We start from the raw sequence: 16,518 nt of genomic DNA, 5'->3' as shown, positions 1-16,518 counted from the left end.
TTAGTAACAAGGATTATAAGCATAAGTCACTATGCCTGGTAAATCTTTATCATTTGAAGGTTAGAGAATCAGAAAAGATGCACAAGTGAAGTTCCCAGAGGCCTACTAGCATATGCCTTTCTCTTACAGAATAGCTCCCTGGCAGCTAAAGAGAGATAAGGCTTTTGATATGGGTGCTGGTGGCTCATGCCTGTAATCTTAGCTGCTCAGGTGGCTGAATTCTGAGGATCATAGTTCAAAGCTAGTCTGGGTTGACTTTCATCCATTAGACTCTTATCTCCAATTAATCAGCAAAAAAAAAAAAAAAGCCAGACGTGGAACTGAGGCTCATGTAGTAGAGTACTAGGCTTGAGCATTAAAAGCTCAGGGACAGCACCCTGAGTGAAGCCTCAAGACTAGCACAAAAAAAGGAGATGGCTTTCCTTTCCATGCGAAAGGAATGACTCCAGAGAGTATCTAGGGTATGCCACATGGTCCTTGAGCTCTTTCACACTTAAAAATTAGTATGGTCTTGGGGCTTGGAGAACAGCTGGGGATTAAGACTGGCAAAGGCTTGGGATGGTCAGAGGTTAATGTAATGGTGCATTAAAGCACAGTTGGGGACAGTAAGTTGATTGACCTATCTAACAAGCCTTGTGGCCTTGTGGCACAAAAGTAGAGCCAGCAGGGAAGTGTGTCTCTACAAATTAAAATGTAGCCTGCAGTGTTCTGAAACTTACAAAAGAGCTAGCTATAATCGAATCTCAGAGGATTAGTGGGAGAATACCAAGAATAGGAGCTTTCATTGAGACTGTGATTGTCATAGGAAGCCTAGGAGAAGGGAAAGCAAGGAGTGCGTGAAAATGATACAAAAATGGTGGATACACATCATAAACAGTTATCTCAGCTGAACATAAAAGATACAAATCAAGATTTCAAAATTCAGCTCACTGTATATGCATATATATCATATATATATATATATAATCTTTTGTCTAAGTAGTAAAAGTTACACTTAATGTGTTGAACCAGATTGACTAACTAAAATCAAAACCACAAGAACAAGACTGAACCAAGAAAGTCCTCCTTACAAATATCAAGAACTATAAGTGCTATTCTCATTTAATTCTCCCCTCAAAGCTTATCAAGTAGACTTACCAATTAATAACTAATATATTTGAAGAAACCAAAGCTTAAAAAGATTAAATAACTTGCCCAAGGTGTCAAATAGGTAATATTTGTGAGCCAGATCTCAAATTCAGGTATGCATGGTGGCAATGCCTATGCTCTGACCTGTTGTTAGAACTCTTCCGAATGTTTGTAACCTGTCATTATTTAAAGGGCCATACTTGACTACAGTTTACCTCCTCAATATTTATATATCTGTCAAGTCAAGTATATCAAAACATCACATTGTATACCTTAACTATATATCATTGAAAAACTATAATCAAAAAGGTCAGACTGAAAGGAAGCAAAAGATCTTGATGAAGACCTTAAATGATTAAAAAAAAAGGTAAAAACATGGACAAACTATGACATGTTCTTTATTGTTTGTTGTTTTTTGGAATTGAGGAAATTTTAGCCAACTTCCTGAATAGCACATAAAAATCTAGCACCTTACCTAGTATATTATCTAGAATTATTCAACTGACATTCAAACTACTATTACAAAAAATATACAGGGTCATATGGCCTGTATTAACTGAAGTATGGTATAATCAAAGGAGAATTCTAGTGGTGTAACACCTTTCAACAGCTATTGTAAGTCTAACAAAATGAATACCAGGAAGCCATCATTTCAAATATGTGGGGGAATAATGGGAAGGGAGTAGACCAATGAAGAGAAGAAGAGTGAGGGGAATGCAGTCAAAATATTCAGTGTGTGTGTGTGTGTGTGTGTGTGTGTGTGTGTGTGTGTGTGTGTGTGTGTGTGTGTGTGTGTATGTGTGTGTGTGTACATGAAATACGAAAATTGAAGGCTAATAAGTGGGGTTGAGAGGGATGGGGGAGAATGTTGAAAGGGGCCTCTTCATATGTATATAAAATAATATACATATTGAAATGAACTCCAAGATATGGAAACAAGAGACATCTTTTTTCCTCCCCTTTTTTAGTTTTTAGTTTTTGATGATTCTGTGTTATTTACATTGTATAGTATATTCAAGTGTGCATCTTTAGAAGGGTTGGAGGAGGGTAGAGAACTCAAAGGAAAAAGGGTAGAAAGTACAGCAGTGGAGATCACGGGACACTGATAGTTCATGTGTCTCCACCTCATGGGAGGTAGGGACTGGGAGAGAGTGAGGGAACAGAAGGTGTTGTACGAAAAGAAATATATTCATTGCCTGACTCATAATTGTAATCCTTCTCTACATCACCTCTATAATAACAGTAAAGAAAATCCATAATAAAAAGTGGTGATTATGGGGCTGGGAAGGTGGCTCAGTGGTAGAGCGCTTGCCTTGCATGCATGAGGCCCTGGGTTCAATTCCTCAGCACCACATAAGCAAAAAGAAAAAAGCTGGAAGTGGTGCTGTGGCTCAAGTGGTAGAGCGCTAGCTTTGAGCTGAAGGGCTGAGGGACAGCGCCCAGGCCCAGAGTTCAGGCCCCACGACCGGACCCCCCCCAAAAAAAGTGGTGATTATGATCAAGATGCATGCATTGTGCTCATAGACTGACTTACTGAATTATAACCCTTTTGTACAACTACTTAAATATAATAAACAATAATAAATGAAAAAATTAAAAATAGTGTTTGATATTTGCTGAACTGAAATAAAAGATCACAAGACATTGATGTGAGGTTAGTTTGGACCTTCATCTGTAACATAGTAGCAGCCCAGCATAGTGACTTATGCCTATAATTCTAGCTACTTGAGTCATTGTATGACTCCTGGGGACAAAGTTCAAAAGACCCCATTTAAATCAATAAAAAGCTGGGCATAGCAGCAAACACCTGTTGTCCTAAGTATATGGAAAATGTAAACAGGAGGATCATGTTCCATGCTAGCCCAGGTTGAAAAGAAACTTTATTAGAAAAATAATGAAAATGACTGGAGGTATATCTCAACCAGTAGAGTACCTTCCTACAACGTACAAGGCCCTAGATTGTAATCTCAGTACTATAAACAAACAAAACAAAACAAAATGCAGTGTCCACTTTGCAAAAGTCCACTTGTATTATGGTGTTTGTGCACCTCTTCTTTATAGTTCTTTGAGAGTTTTAATGACACTGGGTTCCTAACAGCAAGATTGCTAGCTTAGTCTACCTAAGTATCATACTGAGCTTTATATTTCTGTATTGTCAAGTTGTTTTCTTCTAAATTGTATGACTCCTACAACAATCAATAACATCTTAACTCAAAACTTTAAAAAAAATCTGATGTTCCAGCATGATTTCCATACACATTGCCCCAGATTAAACAAAGTTCTTGAGAACTGTAGACTTACGACTCCTATTTGAGTATACTAAATGAAAGTATCATCTGTAAGATTCTATAGTGCAATCACCTACAGACCAAAGTTTGTGACTTCTCTTGCTTACGACTGTTTCCCAAAAGCACAGATTCTCAACCTTTACACTTAATATTTACACTTAATATTTTCTTGTGTGGTACTGCTTTTGCATTGTAGGATGTTTTTGCAGTATCCCTCCCTCAATTCTTTAGATGCTTGGCACATGCCTCTACAGTTGTGGAAAACAAAATTATCTCCACACAGGGCCAACTGTCCCTAGTTACCACTAGTTGAAAATCACTGCCCTGAAGAATAGAACAATATCTGGCAAATAAAAGACACTACATATTTTTTGATTGACTGAAGACAAGAATAAGTAGTGTTCCACAAAATGTACTACGTTTGATAGGCTACACACATCTAGATAGACCTTGGAAACATTTCTTCTACTCAAAATAGTAATTTTAGATGCATTTGAGAAATGTATAACACATGAAATCTTTGACTTTACATACTAATTTATAGGATGAGGCCAAAGTAGACATTGAAGTAAGAAAAACTTAATTGAAAGAATATTTTAAGTGTGGATAATAAATATATATTGCAAAAAAATCATAAAATGAATTAAAATAGCATGTGAACAACTGGAATTTGAAGCATTTATCTATATTAGGCAAAGATAATGTGTAATGAACATGGCTGGTAGCTGGTAGCATAGCTTCCTCTAATTCTGTCTATGTAAGCCCCTAGTACCCTCATGGGAATAACCTAGGACTCAGCGCAGACTAACCATGGGTATAGCAGATAAATTTATTACCCTTTGAGAATTATACAGTCATATAGATAACGTAAGATATGCTCATCTGTATGAGATAGGACTTAAGCTCCCTAAGTTCAAAGTACAGATATTACTTGTTCATGCAATGAGGGAAGTCTTCACTAGATATGGAAAAATGAATAGAATATTTGTAAGAGTAGATGATGAACCAACCCAGATGCCCCCAAATAGATGAATGGATCAAGAAAATGTGGTGTATATGTATGCATTTATGTATGTATGTATATATATATACACATATATACATATATATAATGGAATTCTATGCCTCTATCAGAAAGAATGACACACCCCATTTGTTAGGGAATGGAAAGACTTGGAAAAAATCATATTGAGTGAAGTAAGCCAAGCCTAAAAAAACATAGGTTCCATGGTTTCTCTTATTTGCAATAACTAGTATATGTCTAAGACAAGGAGAAAAGGTCAAAAGCTATGTACATATGACCATATAAGATGATGCTAAGTGAAATGAACCCCAAGATAGGGACACAAGAGTTTTTATCTTTATTGCTGTTGTTTTTAATGTACATATAATGTACTATGTGATTTTTTTTGTTTCTTTTGTATGTTCTTCCCGTATGGTATAACCCCTGTTGTCACTGTATTTGATTCCGGTGCCCTGCATCTTGTATATACATTTTTTCTAATTTGGGGAGAGGAAGGGAAATAACAAAAAGCTGAAATAAGGATACAGGTTGACCCATTGTAACAATGAGATGTAGAAGACACTATGTTGTAAACAAACTTTATAACTTTGGGGTTGGGGGAGAAGCTGGGGAGGTGGGGAGGGAAGAGATGGGAGGGGGAAAACAAAGGAGGGGGTAACAATGCTCAATAGGAAATGTACTCATTACCTTACTCATGTAACTGTAACCCCTCTGTACAGTATCTTTACAATAAAAGTATGTATTTTTTAAAAAGTATAGTGTAAAAAAGTAGTAGATAATATAGAGGTAATGATCTAAGGCATAGCTTTGTGACAGTTGCAAGCATATTTAAAGGATGAGTAGAGGCTGGATTGACAGGAGTGTAATACAGCTTTTAAAAAAGGAGGAACCTGGTTGTAGAGTGTGTTTCATTCTAGGCTGGGTAAATCCATGCAATAGTGATTATTTTATTTACACATCTCAGCATCTAGTCCAAAGCTCCTTTGTTGATGTTTTCCAGTGTATTCCCATTGCTTTAGAAGTGTTTACTTTAGATGTTTAATTTGGGATGGGGATCTGACTGAGAATCAAGACTGATGAATACTTTGGGCTAGAGAAGTATAAACCCTGAAGCACCACATACAACACCCATACCTGTAATATACACACTTGCTCACCAGATAAAAGACTAGAGACTAGAACAATAGGAGGCAGAGTGAAAAGAACTGGCAAAACCTGGCAACAGAAGCAGCAAGGAGATAACCTAGGACACAGAGTTTGAGGTTTTGGATGATCTGTTAAGGAAATGGTCTTCTTTAGAAACAAGATTCTGATCTTTGAAGGTTTACTCCTCGAAGGCTACATGAGGTGCATTACAGGTAGTCCTCTTAACTGTTGCTCTATGGTTTCATCTTCCCTCAGAAAATGGCTGCGTCCAGTGACACCTTTTGTCTCCACCATGCTGTCATCTAGTGAGGCAATTCCTCTTTGAAAGTCCTGGTCCATGACTGACAGCTCTTTCCTTTGTGGTTCCCACTAACATAACTGAAGTAAGCTTGCTTCTTTGCAAAAAAAGATATTATTAAATATTAAAGAACAAATAAGAAATAAGATACCAGAAGTCCTGCCAGATTTTTTTTGGTAGCATTTCAGATATCACTGTCCCTAGGCAAGCTCCTCTAGCTTCTCCAGTCTCCTTTCCCTTTAATTTCCACAGCTATCTTCTAAAATCCAAACTTAGCTATATCACCTCCCTGCTTAACTCTTTCATGTCTTCTCATTTGCACTTGGATTACCCTTTAATATGTTGACTTTATTATGGTTTTCCCTGGAGTAACCAAGGGTTTATAATTCTGTTTACAAAGTGATTATTTAATTTTTTGAATTGGGAAAGGTTTATAGTTAAAATGAGATTATATTTGGGTAAAGTGAAGAACCTTCTTATAAATATATGTAAAAGTTTTAGCTCTTTCTTAAAGCATTCCCAAAAGTCTCATCTGAGGGGTCAGGGGGTGACTGGACTTTAGTTCCAGGTTCTGTAGTACTGGGTGTCTAATATATAGCCAGGTTCTGTAGTACTGGGTGTCTAATATATAGCCAGGTTTCCTCAAAGAAAAAAATACCAATGTGTTTTCAATCTGCACAGTTCTTATTGTTAAAATAGGTCAACCTGTATCCCTATTTAAGCATTTTGTTTTTTCCCTTCCCCTCCCCAAATTATGCCGACATCAAATACAGTGAAAACAGGGGTTATACCGTGGGGGAAGAACATACAAAGCAACAAAAAATCACATGGTACCTTGCATAAGATTTTTTGAGGACTACCTACTGCTTTCAGTAAAAGATGTGTGATAAGAAATTACGAGATGATTTCTAAACGTTGTTTACACTTAAACACTTCCTTTCAGCTCCCAAATTCTCTGCACATCTAAACCTCTTCTTTATTGATCACTTTATATTAATTTTGTTCCATATAATTAGCACCTTGTAAGAAAAATAATAGCATTACAAAATTATAAGTGCCTTTAGCTGTTATCCTATTTAATTTTTTCCCAAAATGAATTCCAAACAATAGGACTTCTGAGAAACATTCATATAATAACAACCAAAAAAATTTAAAATAGGCTGAGATTGTTCCTTGAATTACTCATTAGCACTTTTAAAATATTTTATTTACTTTAGATAGTACTGCGGTTTGAGGGTCTCAGGCTTACTTATTAGGCAGATGCTCTACCTTCTAAGATACCCTCCAATTCAATAGCATATTAAAGTCTCTAAAAATCTGATAATAAAGAAACTTTGTAGCCTTAAGTCAACATTTCCGATATTTATTTGTTTAAAGATCCTTGTTTTTGAATAGTACACCTTTTCATGTTATTCAAAATAATTTATACAGATCATTGTAAAGGAACATACATTCCATTTACATTATTGTAAATGGAACATACCCCAGAATACATTGTTGGTAAGTAAAAGCCCTAAAAACAATAAATATAACAAATTGATAGAAACAGAACTTTAAGCACTTAAACACTGAACATTAAACATTGTCAGGTACTGGAGACACATGCCTGTGAATCCAGCCTCAAATTCAAGGCCAACCAAGAAGAAAAGTTTGCTGGACTCCTTCCTCAACATAGCCAACAAAAAGCAAGGCTTGCAGCATGGTTCAAGTGGTACAGTGCCAGCCTAGCAAGTGCAATCTCCTGAATTCAAATCCAAATAGTACAATAAAAAAGAAAAACCAAATGGTTTTTCTTATTGTTAAAAGACTAAATTAGACTATGGAATGAATCCTTTAAATAGATGTTAAATTTCAGAATATTATCTTATTATTTGCAGTATTCATTATAGAAATTATCAATTTATAATACCATCAACTACAGTGTTAAAATCACATTTAGCTCTTAACTGTTCTATAGAAGTAATTGACTTGATTTTTCGTTTCTTTTGGAATGACAGTAAAAGTGACCCAACCAGCAAGTAAAACAATTCTCCCAGCTAATTTTTGGTGTTTTGTTGGGAGGAGAAAAGGTTGACCACTGTTAGGACGTCTCACAGTTTAGCTACATGCCTAAGGTGAAGGCATGCTAAAAAAATCATGGCACATGGCTGAACCCAGCCACACTGAATTCTTGAATGTACCTTTATGCCTTTCTAGCTGTGATGCTTCCTGTGCTGTCTCGCTTTCCCATCTGATTCTTTTGTCATTTTAGACTCAAGCCATTTTTAAGAAACTTTTTGTCGGTTTTCAGCACAGTTTAATGTCCCCCTTTCTCTGATTCCACAGTCCTTCTCTCTTGCTCTAATAAATTTGCCAACACACTTTTAACATCTGAAGTATAACTTGAAAAACATTCATATAGTTCTTTCCCTTTTACAAAGAATGTGAAATAGAAAATGATCTACCCAGGGTCTCACAGATAGTGATTGGATCTCAGTCTGGTATTTATCCCTTAATTTGTTCCTACCTGCTTTTCTTCAAGTAGGTTATTAATTCCTTGTTGGACTTGAAGCTTTTTATCTTATAGCTTAACTGCTAAAGTATATAGCTTTTTATTGGGGACATGACAAGTGACTGGTAAGCGTATGGTAGTTTTATTTCAAACTTCTAAGGAAATGAAGTCTTATGGTATAGATTAGTTTCCTTATATGTATATTTTTTACATCTTTTATAAGCAGAATTGCTGTTCATCCTTCACATCCTTCCTCTGCAATTTCAGTTTGTAGGCTGCTGTGCCTCAGGGATAATTTGATTGGAGCCTTGCTATTTGACACCATTCAGGAAAATGTTACATCATAAAGGGTATTGGATTTGTCACAGAATGATTTTGAAGAGAAGCCAGGGACACCACATGCTAGTCTGGTTATTAGCATTGGGCCTTTGGCATTTTGTCTGCTTTTTTTTTCCTACAAGATAAGCATGTGTGGCCAATTTTATGATTTGGGTTTGGGTTAGGGCAGAGACTAATACCAGGTAAAGAAGGTCGCAGTCAATTAATCTAGAGCCCACAATTTTCAGAATACTATGTCTCTATCCTCAGACTAGGTAATGTGTGCTAGAGAAAATACTTTTGTAAGGTCACGACACTTGGATGCACTGAGATGAAATGCTTACATTGACCACATCAGCTGTAATGGAGCTTATCTGATGTGACTCAGCCTCTGTGAATCTGACTATGTATGTGTTCTGTTTTGTATAGGCAATCATCATCCAGATCTTGCCAGAGGCCATAAGAAAACATGGGCAGAGGTAAGTTTCTCTTTCTTTTAAGTGATCAAGACTCAATCTATGTTAATTCTACTGCAGTCAGAAAATTAAATCTGTAACTCCAAGTTATGGATACCTCAGTTGTATTTCCTGTTGATGCTAGCAAGTTTCATTTTCAAGAAAGACTAACATACCTATCACATGTTGTTCACTAAGCTTTTAATTTCTTCAGATTTTTGTGCATATAACTGAGCATAGAGAGAGAGACAGCTCAAACTTGACATTATATATGACACCACATAGACCTGCCTAAATCCCAACTTCTTTAAAACTCTTAAAAACTTCTCAAAACCTCTTTTTACTCATATGCTTCATTGGTTTCTCAGTTTGGTTAGTAGTAACACAGCAAACACATCAAAAACATTCTTCTGTCCAACAAATTAACAGTAGTAAAATATTCATATGAAGATGATTTGTAAATGGTTTGGATTTCTCTGAAAATATGAAAGCCTAACATTAAGAACCATTAAATGAATTCTTTGTGCTTTCTCAGAAGACTATTTATGGCCAATGGACAATAATATAAGGTCATTTCATTGTTAACATTAACCAGCTACCACAGTGACTTCACAAGTAATTTCTAATTACTGTAGGTCATAAAAATCAAAGATCTACAAAAGACTTTAAAAGAAAACTTTGTGTGGCTCAATTTGGTAAAAAAAAAAAAAAGCATTAGGCAGAATCAAAAGTTCTTTATCTACTACCTCAGTTAAATTTCAAAGCGTCCTTAAACATTTTTGTTCATCCTTAAAGTGGGATTACAGGTCTATGTACTTCCAGCATTAGGAGGCTGCGTTTTGCATGATCCGATAATAAATCTGTGTTACTGTTTTGAGACTCTGAGAAATTTGAATCACTGAGAGTTTCTCCTTATGTTTCTTGCCAGCCTTCCCGTGTGCCTTCTCCATAGCCCTCATATCAATTAAGAAAATTATATTCCTGAGCCTTGTTGAGTCAACTTTTTGTTTCCAGAACTTCTCTTAGAAATTAATTTGTCTGAAAGGTTCTGGTTCTTTCCAAGCCTCCTCAAAAATTGCCAAACCCTGATGGTTTAGGAATTTTTTAAAACATAAGTAAAACTTTTAAAGAAACTCAGCAAATTCTTGGGACTAATCCATAGCATGTTTTGCCCTGAAGTCAATTGTCAATGGAAACTTCCAGAGTATCTCACTCTGACTTGGCCATTAGTCAATCTCAAAGGCTTCTATTGGAGAATGTTCTAGTTGTTACAACCATAGCCATATGGAATAGAGAGCTCTACTGACTGAAGCAACTCACTCTTTTTTGTTTTCTCTTTTGTTCTCAGAACTGATTATCAGCTACTGGCAATGGCATCATTAGGTAGAAACTTCAAAAGAGAACTCAGCATGTTTTTGCTCAAATGGTCCTGCTAATATAATAGAGTTTCTGCTAAAGAATAAGGCAAGATAATATATCTGCAAAGAGGAGGGTATTTACAGCCTGGAGAGAAGATAAGGGAAGTGCTTCACATAATGATGTTTTAACAAACATAGACATTTTCAGTAATAGCATTTTTGAATATTTTATTATCTTTAAGTAGTTGTACAAAGGAGTTGCCATTCACCAAAGCAGTTTATGAATACAGTGAATCTTGATCAATGTCACCCCTTCAATATTCTCACCCACATCTCTCAACACAGCCCTTCCCTCACTTCAGTAATAGCATTTTGATTGCTGTGGTGACTACTAGGAAAGCATTCTTAATGTTGTACATATCAAAGAGACTTTATTGTTTATCTTCCAATCCTTTTCCTAGTTTTCCTGATTATATTTGTTAAATATTGACACTATTAGAAAATATAAAACTAAGAGATGCTACTATGTACTCATTTTTCTTTTCTGATGCTATACAATAATTTTCTAAATTGAATTTAGCAAAGATTCTCACAAGTATATTTCATTGTGTCATACAAAGGGACACAAAAGGAAATTTTGCAAAGATAGGATACCCGACTCATTATGTAAATTAGAAATCCCTAAAAATAAAGAATACAGCAAGAGAACTATGTGATTTGGGAAAGAAATTAAAACAAAGTTGAGATGAATATATTTTAGGCTTCTTTGAAGAAGATGATGAAATTAAAAACAGGTTAGAATTATCCTTTTTTTATGGGACATGAAAGATTATAAACAGAATCTGAATCTTGAAAAGGAGTGATGAGAACAAACGTTTTTGAACTTAGGGCCTTATACTTGCTAGGCAGGCCCTCTACCACATTAACTGTACCCCATCCTTAATTTCTTCTATTTCTATTGTGTACAGCATTGAAAAAAACAACTTATTAATATAAAGTATTAGTTAGGGCTTCTTATTTAGTATTCCTAAGTAAATAATAGTATGTTTTTTCTACATTTTTAATCTGAGTTATAAGAAAACCTTATAATATGAATATAATTATTTGTACTTACATATTATAAAACTGAGAGTAATAAAAAAGTATTGTTTATAGTCTCCAGACTAAAATGGAGAACCAAAATGCAAAATCAGATGATCTTATATCATATTCAGTTTTTCTTTTCATTTGAGAAGCCATGTTCTGAGTACCCGAATCATTAGTAATGTGTAAAGTTGATTAAAAACAGAAGCCCTCTGTTGCTATAAAGGGTAGAGAAGAAATGGTTTCTAAGGTCTATAAGGATTTTCATATATCATGGGGGAGTATACAGAAAGGCAAAGGGAAATAGCTCAGTCTCCATCAGCATGTATGGTGAAAGGTAAAGCACATATATCAAACAATGAGCTACCTCAAAAAATAAAAATCCTTTCAGCAACAATGACTCATGGCTGCACTAATTCAAAAGCCAGCAGGACCAATTGTCAATGGTCAAAATAGATTTGAAGATAATTCAATTCAGAAGGTTTGCTCTGCACATTCCACAAGGGAAGGTATCTAAAGGAAAGGGCTTGACACTGCTTACTTGGTCTTTGTCAAAGTCAACCCTTTTGACTGGTGACTTTTATCTCTGTGCCTTTTCTATACACAAATGGTATAACACATAGAAAACCAGAACACAATGAGATAACAAGATTAGAAGCTGGTTCAAAAAAATCACGACATGCAGAAATACAATTTTATCTATTTCAGTAGAAAATTAACATTTTCACATATAAAACAAAATGAGGATATTACAACTGTGTGTATGTATTTGGGTTCATAAATTACTTTGTTCATAATAGTAAACTATTTATCTTTAATTTTCTTCAGGTAGAACTTAAAACTCTATTCCAGTCTTCCATTCTTCCCCTGAGCAAGAATTATATTCATGAAAATAAATTATAGAGGGGAAGGGAAATAAGAAAATGCTGAAATAAGGATACAGGATGACCCACTGTAACAATGAGATGTACAAGATAGTATGTTGAAAACTAATTTTACAACTTTGGGGGTGGGAGAGGAGAGGGAGGAATTGGGGAGGTGGGGAGGAAAGGAATGGTAGGGAAAAAATAAAGGAGGGTGTAACAATGCTCCATAAGAAATGGACTCATTACCTTGCTCATGTAACTGTAACCCCTCTAGAGTATCTTTACAATAAAAAAAATTTAAAAAGAAAATAAATTATAACAAATTAAGTAATTCCAATAAGTATTGTCTTTACCCACAAAGCAACTTTGGCATGTTTTCTTGCTAAAAACATCTTGGATTGTTGCTTTTATTATAGCACATAAGTAGAATCAAATTGAAAATATATCTGCTATTCATGAGTCTTCTTCTATCTCATAACACTGTATCTTCTAAGTGTTTTAGTAGAAACCCATGATATTGTAATCACTGTTTTCAGCTTGAGAACAGAGCTTCAGATTATTAAAAAAAAAAAAAAAAAAGAAGAAGAAGAGAGCTTCTGGAAGAAGTTGATCATAATGTCTCAATAATGCCAAGTTGCCACGCATACTTACAGACTTTCCCTTACAAAATAAGAATAATAAATCTAGGAAGATCCTGTATTCACAATGGAATTCTATGCCTCCATCAGAAAGAATGACATTGCCCCATTTGTTAGGAAATGAAAAGACTTGGAAAAAAATTATATTAAGTGAAATAAGCCAGGACCAAAGAAACATAGGTCCTATGGTTTCCTTTATTTGCAATAACTAGTATATTCTGAGACAAGCAGAAATGGTCAGATAAGTTGATGTTAAGCAAAATGAACCCCAAGATAAGTATTCAAATATTTTTCTTTCTTGCTATTGTTTCTAACATATTTATAACATATTTCTTTGTTGTTTTGTATGTCCCTCCCCCATGGGATAACCCCTGCTTTTACTGTATTCGATGTTGGTATAATTTGTTGAGGGGGAGGGAAAAAACAAATGGTTTAAATAGGGATACAGGTGACCCATTGCAACAATGAGATGTACAAGATGTTATGTCGAAAATGAACTTTACAACTTTGGCCCTGGGGGGGGGCGGGGGTTGGGGAAAAGGGCGGCAGGGGAAGGGATGGTAAGGGGAAACAAAGGAGGAGGCAACAATGCTTGATAAGAAATGCACTCATTACCTTGCCCATGTAATTGTAACCCCTCTCTACGGTATTTTTACAATTAAAAAAAATAAAATAAACCTAGGAATAGTAATTGCATGCCTATAATCCTAGCTACTCAAGAGGCTGAGATCTTGGAGTATCAAATTTTGAAACTAGCTTGGGCAGCAAAGCCTATGAGATTTCATCTCCAAAACTAACCTTCGCAAAGCTCTGCTGAGGCATGTTAAGAATTCCAGCCAAGCAAAAATTCTGAGGAAAGTTGAGGCCCTGAGTTCAAATCCTAGTACTTGAAAAAATATAATAGTCATGAATCTTCTAAAGGGTTCATATTGCTTTGTTGCTTAGAAAATGGTATATGTGGGACAGCTTACTGATTGCCACTGGACAGGTTATTATTTGGTGAAACAATTAAACTAAAAAGATGAAGATAACATTTTCTCAGTTTCTTCTTTTGTGTTTATCCTTTTAAAACAACTCAAGTGGTTAAACAATTAGCAGAGTTCAGAGTTTGGAAGAAAAACTTAGGTCTATAAAATCTTGATCTGAAAAGTCGGCTTCTGACTTCATTTTCCATACATAATGACAACAGACTTGGTGTTCTGATATAAATGAATGTATAGTTATGCATGAAGTGTGACCATTTATTAATTTTCTTATTGAACCATGGCAACATAACTTATTTTTTTAAGTTTTTTTATTGTACAGAGGGGTTACAGTTACATGAGCAAGGTAATGAGTACATTTCCTATCAAGCATTGTTACCCCCTCCTTTGTTTTTCCCCTACCATCCCTTCTTTCCCACCTCCACAACTACAATTCCCCACTTCTACCCCCCCAAGTTGTACAGTTTATTTTTCAACATAGTGTCTTGTACTTCTCATTGTTACAATGGTTCAACATGTATCGCTATTTAAACATTTTGTTTTTTCCCTTCCCTTCCCCAAATTAGAAAAGTGTATATATAAGATGCAGAGCACCGACATCAAATACAGTGAAAACAAGGGTTTTACTGTGTGGGAGGTACATACTAAGGACAAAAAATTCACATGGTACGTTATAAATACGTTAGAAACAATAGCAGGAGAGAAAAAAAACCTTGTGTCCCCATGTTGGGGTTCATTTCCCTTAACATCATCTTATATGGTCATATATGCATAGCTTTTGACCTTTTCTGCTTATCCCAGACATATACTAGTTATTGCAAATAAGGGAAACCATGGGACTTACAACATGACTTCTTTAGGTTTGTGAATTGTGTGGCTTCTTTAGCCCAAAATACCCAAGTATATTCCCAACCTATGAAGATTTAGTGTAAATAAAGGTGGTTTGCAGCCACCACAGCAAATCTCTAAGTTCTCTGATTTAGTGTGAAACAACTACTCATTTGAGGCCTACTCTGAATTTTAACTGAGCATAAAGCTCCATATTTTCAAATAGAAAATGAATGTTTCAAACTGACAACCCTTGTAATGTGACATTGTTGTAACATTGTGCCTGATTTTATTTGACAGCGCCCTGGTTTATAGTTCATGGGAGGGCATGCATTTGAAGTCAATTAAGTATTCCATTTTGTGGCCTATATTAGATCCAAGTGTTTCTTTATTATGGTGGCATGTTCATGCTTCTGTAGTATAGATGATGCCAGCAATTTATTTAGACTTATCTTCATAAGCTAACTGCTACCATTATTTTCCTGCCATATGTGTTTTCCACTACAAAAACATGATCTCATATTTTAGGATTGGGCTACTTTTAAAAATTCATTATAGTGAGCTTTTATCTTTGGTGCAATAACTTCTCTTTTTAAGTTAAATTTTAAAAGAATATAACATTTGATACATGAGTTTTCATTGGTCTCCCAAACTTAACACTACTGACAATATTTCAGTACTATTCTATACATTCAAAATGTTGTACAACAATCTAGTTTCAAAACATTTTCATCAACTGAAAGAAGCTGCCAGGTACTGTTTGACTTTCCTTATTTTTTGGCTATGTGGCTAGCCTGGACCATAAAACACCTACTTACACTTCCACATAGCTGGAATTACCACCACACCCAGCATTCCTTTTGTTGTGATTGAGTGACTATAAATTGTGATCTTCCCAGATTCTTACCAATTGGAGCCAGTAACCATGCTGAGAAGCATAACACTTTTGAGGCTTACCCATGTTATATTAGTATTCATATTTAATCCTTCTTATAACTGCATATCACATTGTATGAATATAACAAATTTTATTTATTCATACATCAGTTGATGGGTATTTGGCTAATTTCCATATTTTGACTATTGTCAATAGTGTTGTTATGAATACTAAAATACAAATTCTTATTTGAGTCTCTGTCTTCCATTCTTTTGAGTATACATCTCAAATGACTGCTGACATTTGGGATATATAATTCCTTCTAATTGACATTGTTTTATGCATTGTAAAATGTTTAACACTTACCTTGGCTTTTCTGTTCTTGGTGTCAATGGTGCCCCTGCCCTTACAGTGTGCCAGGCAGAAATGTATTTAGACATTGCACATATTCTATGATGAGATGAAAATCACCCATGGTTGAGAATCACTAAAATTGAATAAAGGAGAAGTAATCTTAAAAGATAAGTCAAACTTCATATATTAGGATATTTTAAAAATATTATTTTTGATGAAGTGTTTGTTTAAGGTCTTTGGCCAACTTTTTAATCCAGTCATTTGTTTTCATTTTCACATTTGAGATTTAAGAATTATTTGTATATTTTGTATAACAAATAAAAAGATTAATTATCTGGGTGCCAGTGGCTCATGCTTGTATTCCTAGCTACTCAGGAGGCTGA

At 35.1% G+C, this 16,518-nt stretch overlaps 1 protein-coding gene across 8 annotated transcripts in view; it reads left to right on the top strand.

Annotated features, from left to right (window-relative positions):
* Positions 1–16,518, top strand: part of Prrg1 (proline rich and Gla domain 1) — a 96,652-nt gene that overhangs the window by 42,807 nt on the left and 37,327 nt on the right. For 3 of the 8 annotated variants that reach the window (XR_011376077.1, XM_070040654.1, XM_070040652.1), the window contains exons 2-3: positions 9,123–9,172; positions 10,497–10,531. Coding sequence is in view for 7 of the 8 variants with exons in the window: in XM_070040654.1 (XP_069896755.1) it covers positions 10,519–10,531 (13 nt within the window). In the remaining variant the exon portion in view is untranslated. The other 5 variants (XM_070040658.1, XM_070040657.1, XM_070040656.1 and 2 more) reach the window with 4 other exon arrangements.

The sequence above is a fragment of the Dipodomys merriami genome, unplaced genomic scaffold (assembly GCF_024711535.1).
Source record: "Dipodomys merriami isolate MVZ:Mamm:240054 unplaced genomic scaffold, mDipMer1.0.p SCAF_3, whole genome shotgun sequence".
Lineage (NCBI taxonomy): Eukaryota > Metazoa > Chordata > Mammalia > Rodentia > Heteromyidae > Dipodomys > Dipodomys merriami.
This window is presented reverse-complemented; position numbering and strand designations above follow the sequence as displayed.